Source organism: Anolis sagrei, chromosome 5 (genome assembly GCF_037176765.1).
Source record: "Anolis sagrei isolate rAnoSag1 chromosome 5, rAnoSag1.mat, whole genome shotgun sequence".
Taxonomy (NCBI): Eukaryota; Metazoa; Chordata; class Lepidosauria; order Squamata; family Dactyloidae; genus Anolis; species Anolis sagrei.
In genome coordinates, this window is record NC_090025.1 from 8,095,701 (window position 1) to 8,110,755 (window position 15,055).

Sequence of the window (15,055 nt, forward strand, 5' to 3'; positions counted from 1 at the left end):
TAATTCGAGAAGACCTTCGCAAGCTGAGTGATTTACTTCTGTCTTGCCAGATCTGGCCCCTTCTGTTGTCATTACATTTAGCAGGTGCAGAAGGGAGGAAAAGGTCAAGGCTTCCCTCTGAAACATTCTCATGAGCACTGGTACTTTCATTTTCCAAATCTACAGAAGTTCCTTCCTCACTAATTTCAGGAACATTGGCATTTTCCAAACCTACAGCAGTTTCTTCCTCACTAATTTCAGGAGCATTGGCATCAAGAGGTACATTTCCATTAGCATCAGTAAATATATTTTCATTAGCATCAGGAGGAACAAACAGAGAATCAGGTTCAAGTTCAAACTCAGGCTGAACCCCAACAGAATGTTGTAAACATTTCTGTTATCACTGTCCCAGTTCTTATCAGAGTTTACTTTTCAGTTGTTATTAGCAACTTTTAATTACAGTCCAGCAAGCAGGTTTAGTCATTGCAGCCCTTAATATTATGCTGGTGTCTCCAAAATTATTAGCTCCATCTATACATCTTCCATTCTTTCATTCATTCCCAAACATGATATTAAATTCACATTTATTAAATCTGCACATTGAATTTCTTATTAAAATTACACTTCTCTGCAATGCTCATCATTCTTAAATATGGCAGTGTCTGAGACACACGCTCCATAGCTTACTTTTCTCCTGTGAGTACATGAAACCTTGGGGCTATTTTGCTTGAAAACCTTTAGGAACCACATCTAGCATTGTAAGCATTTGCAGCTGATGGTAGGAATTCCTGCTGTGGGATCTGCCTAGGATCATGCATATGACCCCTCTGTATCATTATTTTTCCTATTACAAGGCATGGGTCTATGATGTTGCTAAAAATCAGACATCTTGGAAAAGACAATAACAATTGAAGTCCCACAGAACACATTCTTGGCGGTATAGCAATTTCAAAATAATTGTTGGAGAATGAAACTGGAGGGTCTGAATGAATATAGAACACAATGAGGCTGCAATATAAATAAAGGAGGGGGATTCTGAAGGGCCAAGAATATTTTAGAATAGTGGCTTCCGAACTTTGGTCCTTCAACTCCCAGAAGCCCTTGTCATCTAGGCCAACAGAAGTTCTGGGAGTTAAAAATCCAAAACGTTGAAGACCAGTGGTTCTCAACCTGTGGATCCCCAGATGTTTTGACCTTAAATTCCCAGAAATCCTAATGGCTGATAAACTGACTGGGATTACTGGGAGTTTTAGGCCAAAACACCTGGGGACCCATAGGTTGCGAACCTCTGTTGAAGACCAAAGTTTGGGAATTGCTGCTTTTGAAGAACAAGAACAACAATAAGTATTATTTATTAACAAGGTGAAGTACAGCACAGTTAAAACATCCAGAGAAAACACATTACTGTAAAATACCTAGTACAATACAAATAGAAGATAAATTCTCTTATTAATAGAATGTAAACATTAATACAATGTAAAGTTGAAATTCATGGGTAGGCCTGCCAGACGAAATAGGTCTTTATTTGTGTCAAATTTTGAGAACTCATTTAGTTATCCATGAATTTAAATGGTGGAAAACGTAGTCTGACTCTTGGAAGCTCTTGGCCAACAATGTTCTTCTGCAGGGACTTTCAGAGCTATCCAGGTGAGGAACCCTCCCAATCCAAGGATTGAACCCAGCTCTGCTCACATTCCAGTCAAGTCTTGGGATCCTTTCCACAATGCTGTCTTCCATTTTGCAGTGGTCTGAAATCCTGACACATTTCCAAGTCCTTTTGTTGTTGCAGCTGGCCAACCTTGGTTGCAAACCCAATCTTCTGCATTAACCTACATTAAGTGGGTGTCTTTTGCCCACCCAGCTATTTTGTGTTTGGTAAGGAAAACTAAAGATTGCAAGAGCAAAATTGAGACATATTGTCTCCTTTGCATTAGATCTATCTCTTCCAGCAGACCTACCCAATCAACTTTCAATCATGAGTTTTGATTAGCATTCTGTTACTAGTATATGTCAATTCTCTATCTGTGTTTGGTATTAATTTTCATTCATCTATATAAATAAAAATGTAATGTTCGTTTGTGGGATTAACATAACTCAAAAACCACGGGATACATTGACACCACATTTGGACACAACACCAATCTGGCCAACGAGTGACTTAAAGAGCCAAAAAAAACCCCCAAAAATGCATTACAACACATGCGCAAAACCATATATATATATACACAAACACACACATATACACAAATATATACACACATATATGCATATATATACACACACAAAACACATATACAAAGAAGGAAGGAAGGAAAGAGAAGGAGGGAGAGAAAGGGAAAGAAGGAGAGAAGGAAGGAAAGAAAGGGAGAGAAGGAAGGAGAGAAGGAAATAAAAAAGTGAAGGAAGGAAAGAGAGACAGAAGGAAGGAGAGAAGGAATGAAAGAGAGAAAGAGGGAGGCAAGGAAGGAAGGAAAGAGACAAGGAACCAAAGAGCAAAGGGAGGGAGGAAAGAAACAGGTAGAGAAGGAAGAAAGAAGGGAAAGAAGAATGTAAAGAAAAAGAGGGAAGGAAGGAAGGAAAGAGGGAGAGAAGGAAGGAAGGAGAGAAAGAAAGAAGGAAAGAAAGAAAGAGAGAGGGAAGGTTGGCTACAACAACGCATGGCAGGTACAACTAGTATATATAGAGAGGGGGGGTGGTTTCTATGGAATTTAGTAATTTTTATGTTCATTTGTTTTTTAATTTGTTGTACCTTGTCTCTACCCATCAGGAAAGGTGAGTAATAAATGCAGTTGTTGTTGTTGTTGTTATACAAACAACTGTTTAGAAATTTCATAGAATCAGAGTGTTGGGAAAGATCACAAGGGCCATCTAGTCAACCTGCCATGCGACAACATCTAATCAAAACACTCCTCACAGGAGGCTTTCCAGTCTCTGTTTAAAAACCTCTGGAGAAGAAGACACCACTGAACTCCCAGGCAGCATATTCTATTGTCAAATTACTGTCAGGAAATTTAAGTATAATCTGCTTTGAATCCATTGTGCTGTGTCCTGGAGCAGCAGAAAACAAGCTCCTCCAGAGACCAGGAACTTCCTCATTGAGGACTACAGCGTTTGTAAATACTCTTTATATCTCTGATCATAGCTTAGAAATTACAGCACTATTTTCACATGTGGCAACTGTGGGGTTGGATGTCAATATGAAAGCAATTTATGAGTTGTTCCTCATCGTAATATCAGCAAGCCCTTTGTATTTGCTTGTGTTCGGTGCACAAACCCTAAGTGGGAAAACCGAATAAAAAACTTGAGAAAACATTAGAATCTCTAGAGTTGTCAACGTCTGCAAGATATTGACCATATAGTTGTGCTTGAAGACCATATTAATGAAATCTAAAAGTTAAACCCATAGGTGTGGAAGGCCTGGTTGTATTAAAGATAGTATTGTCTGAAGAAAATGAATGAGAAACTAGAGAGTTGCTCATGCAGGCGAAACGTCAGGAGAGAATGCTTCTAGACCATGGCCATATGGCCCGAAAAAACCTACAACAACCCAGTTGCTCATGTGTTTGTGGACTTTTCAGAAGTATCTGGCTCTACACTATGAGAGCAGTGATGGGCCAAAAAGGGCATTGAAGTGATCCAGCACATTTCTCCTTGCAATACATCTCTCACATCATTTGTCCACCGTCATTTGAAAGCAACCACAGCTTTTGTGTATTTTTCTTTTAGAATCCCATTGAAGATTTGGGAGGTGGTCTCCCCCTCGGACCATAAAGATGGTAATCAATGTCTGCCTCCCACAATTTAAGCCAAGAATCCACTGTAATAAGGTACGTGGTCTGCAATACAAAAAAAAAAGGGGGGGGGGCAGAAGCAACATTGGGTTGGGAAAGTATTCATTTCAGGATCATGGGGCATTTTGACTCGACAGCTAATTGCAGAACTAAATCAGCAATAGTTATGTATAAGAGCTCCCTGCTGCTCGTGCATATCTTTTCTGAGAAACGTGGCTAATGGCACCTGTAGAGTTCTCCCAACACATTATTTGCATGGCACCAGAAGAAAAACACAAATACTCCCAGAAGGAGGAGGCTGTTGTGTTCTCTTAGTACAGAAGCACAAAGCAGATTTCTTCCCTGTTGAAGGGAGAAAGACACAGAGTTTTCAGAAGAGCCTCCCCTGTTCAGTTGCAGAGCCAGAGTTTAGAAAAGTTACTTTTTGGAGCTTCCCCAAGTAGACGAGTAGAGTTGCATGCTTTGCAGATGGTCCCAGGTTGAGCCCATAGAGTGATTATGTGTTATGTCTTCATGAATTCCATAGACTTTTCCTAGCCAAGGAATACTCAGAGGTGGTTTTGCAAGTTCCTTCCTCTGTATCTCCAATGAGACTTATTGTTTGTCGGGAATGTTTTGATTTTTGTTTTCCTACAAGTCAAAAAGTTGGACTTGTGTTCTCTTCCAAACCTATGACCCTATTGTCAAGCAGCTTACTTGTTTCTTGCTATCTTAAAAGGAAATGTTACTTTTACCCTGCTGCAGCTTTGGTGCATATCAGAAGGATATTTTCTGCCTGAAGACCTTATTTAAATCAGGCTGATATCTGTTTGGGATTAAAGTTAATCTTCCTTCTCCATCTGAGCTCTACATTTTCTGTTTAGGCTGCAAAGGACATGTTCTTGTTGATTAGAAAGGTTCCAAAACATGGTAGTCACAAATCTCTGCTATTTCTGATTGTTTCCAGCTTTGCTTTTGTACCCCTATCCATGCCCCAAGAACTCCACGTTGCATTAGAGTGCTGGTAAAACATGCTAAGAAAATATGGTGTATAGCTTTCTTCTTCCCTGTTTTGGCTCACTGTTTTAGCGAGATTAAGTAGACATAAGTATGAAACTGATAAAAATAGAAGGAGCAGAAGCAGCTAAATAAATTTTGACCAAAACTGGGCAGCAGTGACCGCATTGTCTGTAGCTTTAAAGCATTCTTCTGTACATGAGGCAGGGCATTGTGAGCAAGCATACAGGGGTGGAGTTGTTTGTTCTACTCCACAGTCACACAAGGTAGAGGATTCTTCTACGTAGTGCCATTTTGCTAGGTTGTCTTTTGATCTGCCCACTCCACTTCTGAGTCTGTTCAGGGACCAAGTTGACCATTCTTGGTTTGCCCCTGAAGGAAGACTCTCATGGGGGACCATCCAATTGGGATTTCCTGGTTTAGCTGCCCACAGGGATGCTCTTGCTGTTGCTGGAGGAAGAGTAAGAGGTGGTGGTTCTCATGAAGCTTTTCCTTGATTTGAGTCTACTGGGAGGAGGCTGATAGCAATGTAGTGGGTGGCTTTCAGCTAGCTTATGGAATCTATCAACAGGTGTAGGTTTGAGACATCCTGTGAATATTCTGTATGTTTCGTTCAGTGCTATGTTCACTTGCTTCGTGTGGGCAGACTTGTGCCAAAAAGGGCAAGCATACTCAGCAGTTGAGTAAAACAAGACCAGGGCTGATGTTCTTATTAATATTGGGTCTGTATCCCATACGCAGCCGGTAAGTTTCCGCAGGATATTATTGCGTGCAGCTACTTTGTGTTCATGCCGTGTTTCCTAAATGTTAGTGTTAAATCTAAGGTGATGCCGATGTATTTAGGGTGAGAACAGTGTTTGAGCACTTAGCCTTCTCAGGTAACTTTCAATTTCCTGTTTCCTTCATGGTTCCGTAGGTCGAAAGCACAAATTTGTGTCTTGGAAGAGTTAGGCTTCAGGTGTTTACCTTTGAAGTAGTTGGAAAGATCTTTCAAGGCATTAGGAAGTTGGTTTTCAACTGTTTCAAAGTCTTTTGCTTGTGTTGTTAGGCCAAGGTCATCAGCATATATAAAGTTCTTTGTGAGCGATGGCTGTGGCTGATTGTTAGTAAAGACATTAAACAACTTCAGTGCAAGATCAGTGGGATGATAATCGTAACAACAACGACAACAACAACAATTTATTTATTTATTTATTTATTTCGGGCACTTCTACCCCACCCTTCTCAACCCCTTACAACCAGCACAATTCGATGCCAACAATTCATCAGATAAAATACATGACAGCAATAACCACAATAATTAAAACATTCAATTAATACAATAACAACTAAAAAGCCAATCTAGTGGCCAACGTTCACCGAGTTCTAAAATCTATAAGTCCATTCAGCATTACCATAGTCCATTCCAAATTCTGGTCGTCATTACCTTGTCAGTCTGCCAGATTACCCAAAAGCCCGGTCCCATATCCATGTTTTCAGCTTCCTTCTGAAGGAGAGGAGGGATGTTGATGACCTAATTTCCCCGGGGAGTGAATTCCACAGGCAAGGAGCCACCACTGAGAAGGCCCCGTCCCTCATCCCCACCAACCTCACATGTGATAGAAGCGGGGCCGAGAGTAGGGCCTCCCCAGAAGATCTTAAACTCCGAGGTGGGACATACAAGGAGATACGTTCGGACAGGTACGCTGAGCCGGAGCCGGAACAACAAAATCTCTTGCTGTAGTAGGAGATGAACTCAAAAGCGTCCTTCTCAGGTATTTTAGTTTAAAACTTTTAAGCATGTCTTCTCATTCTCCTTTTCAAAGGCTTTAATTCAGTCTGAGTCTTTCGAGCCCAACTTTCATGTTTCTCAATTGTATTCCATGTGTTCATTATAATAGCAATCAAAGAGTTGACAATAGATTCAGATTTATTTATTTTTTTGAAAAATTTTATTGGCAGATCTCTGCTGACGGCTATGAAGTCGAAAACCTGATCTCAGAAGATCTTGCCAAGAGAAACCGTGGCTTCCGCTGCGAATATTTCCTCAAACCCCCGGTCCACGTGACTCTGTCTTTCCCGTTCAATGTAGAAATTTACCGGATTAACATAGACGTCTCCTCTGGCGGTTGTCACAACATCACAGGGCTGGATATTTACACATCTACCTCATTGAGCAAACCATCTTGGGCCAGCCCAGAGTCTCCGTTCTCAGCTGGGCAACCTGCGTTGGACAAAGAGACTTTCACGCTAGTGGGCAAAGCAGTGCTGAAGAATCAAAGCAAAGTGGCTTTCAGCAACCGAGGCTTCAAGCCCAGGCCTCCTTTCCATCACCAGACGGACACTTCTTTCTCTTTTTCTGGCTCGGCCTCTCTGGACCTGTGGAATAAAGGCCCGACCTCCCTGAGCAGTGTGTCACATTTGAAGATCTGCATCACCCACGTGGCGGGCGGAGGCCTTCCTTGCCTTAAGAAAGTGGAGGTTTGGGGCCAGCCGGCCAAATCCTGTTCTCACGAAGTGGTCGACGATGTGCTGCGGGTGGCCTCCGTCTCCTTGGCGCCAGGCTTCGGAGGTCAAGCCGCCAGCCTCCCGTCTCCTATGGAGAGCGATGTGGTGCCCTTCGGCAACCCAGACAGCCAGGAGCAGAAGCTGATCGATGCCATTCCGGACATCCCCGAGGAATTCCTGGACCCGATCACCCTGGAGGTAATGACGCTGCCCATGCTGCTGCCCTCCGGCAAAGTGATCGACCAAGGCACCCTGGTGAAGTGCAACCGGAGCGAGGCCTCGTGGGGGCGAGTGCCCAGCGACCCCTTCACCGGGGTGGCCTTCAGCCAGCACTCCCAACCCCTTCCCCACTCATCCCTCAAGGCCAGGATTGACCACTTCCTCCTCCAGCACAGCATCCCTGGCACCAACCTCCTCGGGAGGCGAGCCCAGTCCTTGGGGACAGTGGTGGCCTCTTCTATTGCCATGACTTCTCTCAAAAGGAAGATAGACCTGGTGGAACAGAAGCTGGGCGGCCACCGTGAGGTGACGGAGCCTCCCCGCTTTTCGGCAGCAAACTCTCTGGTCACCTCTACCTTGGAATCCTGTGCTAAAAAAATGAAAATGGAGTGTGATGCAAACTCCTCCCAGATGGACTGCTCAACAGGTACCGAAACTCCTCTGTCTTCATTTGCCTAGGCATTCCCACACATTCATTTCTAGTGTAATTTCTTTCAGTTGCTCAAAGCAATCTTCAGGTTTGAGTAAGATCACCATTATTATTATTATTATTTTATTATTATTATTATAACTTTAGCATCTACCAAGGGATTGGATGTGGCTTACAACAGGCCGGAGCCCAACACGATACAACAATACAATACATAGCAAATAAAACAGTTAAAGCAGAAAACAATAGCAATAGCAATACAACAGGACATTATTAAAAACTGAGCCGGCTGGAGTAGGGTACAGGATTAAAAAGTGCTGAAGTGTCGGAGGGATATGGGATTAAAATATAAGTGCAGTGTGCGATGAGGGTGATCTTGACTCTACTAAAGTGCTTCTGGGCTTTGGTAGTGGGGTTCCTAATCTGAGAAGGCACGTTGGAACAGCCAGGTTTTCAGGTTCTTTCTGAAAACAGCCAAAGTAGGGGCCTGTCTGAGATCTTTCGGGAGGGCATTCCAGAGGCGGGGAGCCACCACAGAGAAGGCCCTGTCCCGCGTCCCCACCATATGTAGGTCTTATTGAAATCTAGGAGTTGTTGGAGGGATATGTTCCTGCCCAGAATGCAAGTATGACTGAATACTGTTTATTTATTTATTTATTTATTTGCGACATTTATATGCCACCGTTCTCACCCCAAAGGGGACTCAGAGCGGCTTACAAGATATATATACATACAATATATTATATTATTGGCATAGTACAATATCAGTGTTATATATTACTATATTGTACTATACCACTATATTTAATATAAATTATATAATTATAATATCATATTATTAGTAGTATTATACATTATATTACATTATAATATTACAAATATTATATGTATATACAATATATTATATTATATTAGGTAAAAGGTAAAGGTTTTCCCCTGAAATGAAGTCCAGTCGTGTCCAACTCTGGGGTGTGGTGCTCATCTCCATTTCTAAGCCGAAGAGCCGGCGTTGTCCGTAGACACCTCCAAGGTCATGTGGCCAGCATGACTGCATGGAGCGCCATTACCTTCCTGCCGGAGCGGTATCTAATTAAGGAATAAACAATCTAAATTAAAAGCACATTAGAGTTTATTAACAAGGTTTATGGAAAAAAGAAAACAATGAAAATATGGACATCTATAAGTATAAAAATGCTATGTGCATAATGAGTACCTTAAAAACAAAAGAACCAATGAACGAAATCACACCAAATTTGGCAACAAAACATCTCACAACGCAAGGAGTGACCATCACTCAAAAATTATGATTTTGTCATTTGGGAGTTGATCTACAATCAAAGAGCATTCCGAACTCCATCAATGATGGAATTGAACCAATCTTGGCACACAGAACTCCCTTGACCAACAGAAAATACTAGAAGGGTTTGGTGGGCATTGATCTTGAGTTTGGGAGTTGTAGTTCACCCACATCCAGAGAGCACTGTGGACTCAAACAATGATGGATCTGGACCAAACTTGGCACGAGTACTCAATATGCCCAAATATGAGCACAGACGGAATTTGGGGGAAATAGACCTTGACATTTGGGAGTTGTAGTCACTGGGATTCACAGTTCACTTACAATGAAAGAGTATTCTGAACCCCACGAACGACAGAACTGGGGCAAACTTCCCACACGGAACCCCCATGACCAACAGAAAATACTTAAGGTCATCCAATCCAACTCCCTTCATCAGGGCAAGAAACCGTAATCAAAGCCCTCTGGACAAAGAGCCATCCAGCCATAGATTGATTGATAGATAGATAGATAGAGAGAGAGAGACAGACAGACAGACAGACAGACAGACAGACAGACATGATTGACACACGCAGAGATATAGTATCATAGATTTGAAAGGGACCCTTAAAGAAGGGCAATGATATGTTGCATGTTCCAGTGTGGGCAAACCAGACACTCTCCACATTAACACTGACAAAGAAACAGCAAGAAATACTGTTGACCCACAAGCATAAAGAAATTACATAGATTAGAAACCAACACTTTCTCATTACTTTATTTTCCAGATCACCAGACTGGGCCACAGCAACGCGTGGCAGGGGTCAGCTAGTACCATTATATTGTATATTGTAATATTATTAGTAATATTACATGTAATATAAATTATATAATTATAATATCATGTTATTAGTAGTATTATATTGTATTACATTATAATATTACAAATATTATATGTATATACAATATATTACATTATATTAGGTAAAAGGTAAAGGTTTTCCCCTGACATGAAGTCCAGTCGTGTACGACTCTGGGGTGTGGTGCTCATCTCCATTTCTAAGCCGAAGAGCCGGCGTTGTCCATAGATACCTCCAAGGTCATGTGGCTGGCATGACTGCACAGAGCACCCTTACCTTCCTACTCACATTTGCATGTTTTTGAACTGCTAGGTTGGCAGAAGCTGGGGCTGTCAGCGGAAGCTCATGCCTCTCTCCTGGCAAAATGTCAGGAGAGAATGCTTCAGGAACATGGCCATGCAGCTTGGAAAACACACAACACCCAGTGATTCTGGCCATGAAAGCCTTCGACAATACATTTTTACATCTGTTTCTGTGTAGTCAGTTGTTTATTGCCTTTGTTCCTTCTAGAGGTCACACCATGTGTTGATTATTTGGAGAGTTTTAAAAGTCAAAAAGGGTCAAAGTAAATTTGAAATTTTATTCAACCCAGGTCAGAATTTGAAATTACTTTTGATGTAATGAGTTGCAATTGTAATGAGTTGCAATGAGTTGCAGTTGTAATTTCCGACGCCTAAATCGGTACCCATTATAATTACAATTTAAGAGAATTATTATTTGAGTCAATTTCATTCTAAAACCACTAAATGGTCGCTTTTAAATTCAAAAATACTCTCAGAATGCTGTGACCTTGCAACAAAATCATCACGACTTGGATAATGTCAGTGCTTGAATGCATGGTTAAAGAGAGAAGCTCTATGATGCTTATTTCCTCTGTGTCACCTTATGTCAGAAGCCAATTGCAGTGTCTTGCTTGTTTTGCTTCCAATTGGGCTCCAGTTCAGAGGGCCAAGTATATGGCTACCTTCCTGTTTACTTCTGGAAGCAACTTGCAAAGAGAAAGAGAGATCTTTCTCCAAAGGTATCAACTGTAGATGTGTTTCATCACTTATTTATGGTCTTGGGCTTCCTGTGACTTTCAGGGTTAAAGGTCAATGTGTTGAGGTTTGTCATCATGCCAACCAATAGCCATAGAATCATAGAATCATAGAATCAAAGAGTTGGAAGAGACCTCATGGGCCATCCAGTCCAACCCCCTGCCAAGAAGCAGGAATATTGCATTCAAATCACCCCTGACAGATGGCCATCCAGCCTCTGCTTAAAAGCTTCCAAAGAAGGAGCCCCCACCACACTCTAGGGCAGAGAGTTCCACTGCTGAATGGCTCTCACAGTCAGGAAGTTCTTCCTCATGTTCAGGTGGAATCTCCTCTCTTGTAGTTTGAAGCCATTGTTCCATGTCCTAGTCTCCAGGGAAGCAGAAAACAAGCTTGCTCCCTCCTCCCTGTGGCTTCCTCTCATATTTATACATGGCTATCATATCCCCTCTCAGCCTTCTCTTCTTCAGGCTAAACATGCCCAGCTCCTTAAGCCGCTCCTCATAGGGCTTGTTCTCCAGACCTTTTATCATTTTAGTCGCTCTCCTCTGGACATATTCCAGCTTGTCAATATCTCTCTTGAATTGTGGTGCCCAGAATTGGATACAATATTCCAGGTGTGGTCTAACCAAAGCAGAATAGCATTACTTCCCTAGATGACGTTGTCATCAGCATATTGGAGTTCTATAACATGTTGTTGTAACCATGTTTAAATATTTGAAAGGAAGTCCTATTGAGGAAGTAAGCTTGTTTTCTGATGCTTCAGAGACTGAGATGCAGAGGAATTGATTCAAACTGCAGGAAACAAGATTCAACATAAACTTTAGTAAAACTTCCCTGACAGAGAGAGCTTTTTCAGAAGTGGAATAAGTATGGTGTAGAATTCTTCTCTGGAGGTTTTTATACAGAATCTAGATGGCCATCTGTCAGGAGAGTTTTGACCGTGTGTTCTTGCATGGCAGAACAGGGTTGGACTGGATGGCCCTTGGAGGGATCTTCAAACTAAAGCCATGTATCATATACATGTATTTGTGCCCTGTCGTCATCTTCCCAAAAGGATCCCTCTGGTAGCTGTTAGCTTTATTTACTTACTTACTTACTTAGGCAATCCCTCGTTGTCCGAGTAGGATAGTCTTCCAAGGTCAGTGTTCTGGTGGGTCCGTAGGTGACTGTGGAGCTCTATTCTTGATCTGCATCTTCCGCAGTGCAGGCATAGGTTTCCAGGTGGAAGGCGGTCCTGGTCGGGGTTGGCTTGATGCACCTTCCTCTTGACACATTTCTCTCTTTTGTCCTCCATTCATGCTTCTTCAAATTCTACAGCACTGCTGGTCACAGCTGACCTCCAGCTGGAGCTCTCAAGGGCCAGGGCTTCCCAGTTGTCAGTGTCTATGCCAGAGTTTTTAAAGTTGGCTTTGAGCCCATCTTTCAATCTCTTTTCCTGCCCACCAAGATTCTGTTTTCCATTCTTGAGTTCAGAGTAGAGCAACTGCTTTGGGAGTTGGTGGTTGGGCATCCGGACAACGTGGCCGGTCCAGCGGAGTTGATGGCGGAGGACCATCGCTTCAGTGCTGGGGGTCTTTGCTTCTTCCAGCATGCTGACATTTGTCCGCTTGGCTTCCCAAGAGATTTGCAAGATTTTCCGGAGGCAGCACTGATGGAATCGTTCCAAGAGTTGCATGTGACGTCTGTAGACAGTCCACGTCTCACATAGCAGGGTTGGGAGGACAATAGCTTTATAAACAAGCCCCTTGGTATCCCTATGGATGTCCCAGTCCTCAAACACTCTCTGCTTCATTTAGAAAAATGCTGCACTTGCAGAGCTCAGGCGGTGTTATATTTCAGTGTCAATGTTGACTTTTGTACAGAGGTGGCTGCCAAGGTAGCGGAGATGGTCAACATTTTCTAATGTTACACCATTAATTTGTCTTTTTGGCATTGGAAAGGGATTGGCTGGTGACTGCTGGAAGAGCACTTTGGTTTTCTCGATGTTCAATGACAGGCCGAGCCGCCTGTATGCTTCTGCAAAGATGTTTAGAGTGGCTTGTAGGTCTTCTTCCGAATGCGCACAGATGATGTTGTCATCAGCATATTGGAATTCTATAACAGATGTTGTTGTAACCTTGGTTTTGGCTTTCAGTCTGCTGAGGTTAAACAGCTTGCCATCTGTCCGATAGATGATTTCCACTCCGGTGGGAAGCTTCCCGTCAACAAGATGAAGTATCATAGCAATGAAGAGGGAAAATAAAGTTGTGGCAATAACACATCCCTGTTTGACACCTGATTCCACCTTAAATGGGTCACTTTGGGAGCCACTGCTGTCCAAGTAAATTAGTAAAACCTCCCTGGTAGAGACAGCTGTGCAGAAGTGGAATAGGTTGTCTTGAAGTATGGTGGAGACTTCTTCCCTGGAGGTTTTTACACAGAATCTAGATGGCCATCAGTCAGGAGGGCTTTGACCGTGTGTTCTTGCATGGCAGTACGGGGTTGGACTGGATGGCCCTTGGAGGTATCTTCAAAGTAAAGCAATATATCATATACATGTATTTGTGCCCTGCCGTCATCTTCCCAAAAGGATCCCTCTGGTAGCTTGTAGTAATGTGAATTGGACCCCTGTTCTCAACCAGCAATGATGTCTGTATTTCCATTTGGATTTCTGTTGATAACTGAATCGTCTTCTGATTTCTCAATCCTTGCACGGATGTCCAGAATGTCTATTTCTATGTGTATTTTCCCCCCACCTTTCTCTTTGCAGAACTGGTCTCTCACGAACAGAGGCTTTCGGAAAGCTTGGATAGCGCCTTGAACTCCGCACTCAGCAACATGCCGTTGTTCACGGCCACCTTGGCAAAGGGGCAACAGCAACAGCCGCATGGTAGTTCTAGCAGCCCATGGAACGCAAGCAGCGCACATGGTAAAAAGTTACTGTGTTTAAGAAAAAATACTGTAGGTGACAATCATCCTGGAGTTTTTCTTCCCAATAGAGGCTGGGAAGAGGCTCTGGGTTGAGATAGTGTTCCTAGGATTCTCTTTCTTAAAACTGCTGGGACTGTTCTAAGTTTCAGATTTGGAATACCTGAATTTCCAGAAACCTATAAAGCAGGTATCAGCAAACTGGTCCTCCAGGTGTTTTGGACTTCAGCGTACTTCCTCATTCTTTGCATGCTTGCTCGAGATTTTTATGGCGTCGTAAATTAGCCTCCCCACATAAGCAGTACCTAAATTTCCTACTTGACAGATGCAACTTTCTTTCGGGCTGCAAAGGTCGATAGCAAGCGACACAAATTGGTCGGAAGCTCACTGTGACCCGGACTGGCTTGGAACTCATGACCATTTTGGTCAGTAGTGATCTTAATGTAGCTGACTCCTAGCCAGCTGCGTCAAAGTAAAGACTTTCTGTATATATTTCAGATTTCAATATTAATATCAAAAATACGTAGTATGATTTTACATAGGATTTGTGCTACATTAGAACAGTAAAGACAAATATCACTTAAGTAAAATAACAATTAAATATTAAATAACCACAGTGTAAACACTAAACTAATCTGACAACGCTCAGGTAAAACAATACAGCCTGTTCTTTAATAAAATTTTATGAGGAGCAGCTTAAGGAGCTGGGCATGTTTAGCCTGAAGAAGAGAAGACTGAGAGGAAATATGATAGTCATGTGTAAATATGAGAGAGGAAGCCATAGGGAGGAGGGAGCAAGCTTGTTTTCTGCTTCCTTGGAGACTAGGAGATGGCTTCAAACTACAAGGGAGGAGATTCCACCTGAACATGAGGAAGAACTTCCTGACTGTAAGAGCCGTTCAGCAGTGGAACTCTCTGCCCCGGAGTGTGGTGGAGGCTCCTTCTTTGGAAGCTTTTAAACAGAGGCTGGATGGCCATCTGTCAGAGGTGATTTGAATGCAATATTTCTGCTTCTTGGCAGGGGGTTGGACTGGATGGCCCATGAGGTCTCTTCCAACTATGATTCTACGATT

General features: G+C 42.6%; 1 protein-coding gene across 2 annotated transcripts in view; it reads left to right on the forward strand.

The window, feature by feature from the left end:
* UBOX5 (U-box domain containing 5) overlaps window positions 1-15,055 on the forward strand; it is a 33,685-nt gene that overhangs the window by 17,370 nt on the left and 1,260 nt on the right. For both annotated transcript variants that reach the window (XM_067468551.1, XM_060779435.2), the window contains exons 2-4: window positions 3,706-3,806; window positions 6,708-7,899; window positions 13,825-13,983. In XM_067468551.1, the coding sequence (XP_067324652.1) occupies window positions 3,753-3,806; window positions 6,708-7,899; window positions 13,825-13,983 (1,405 nt within the window). In that variant the 5' untranslated portion in view covers window positions 3,706-3,752. The remainder of the gene's footprint in view (window positions 1-3,705; window positions 3,807-6,707; window positions 7,900-13,824; window positions 13,984-15,055) is intronic.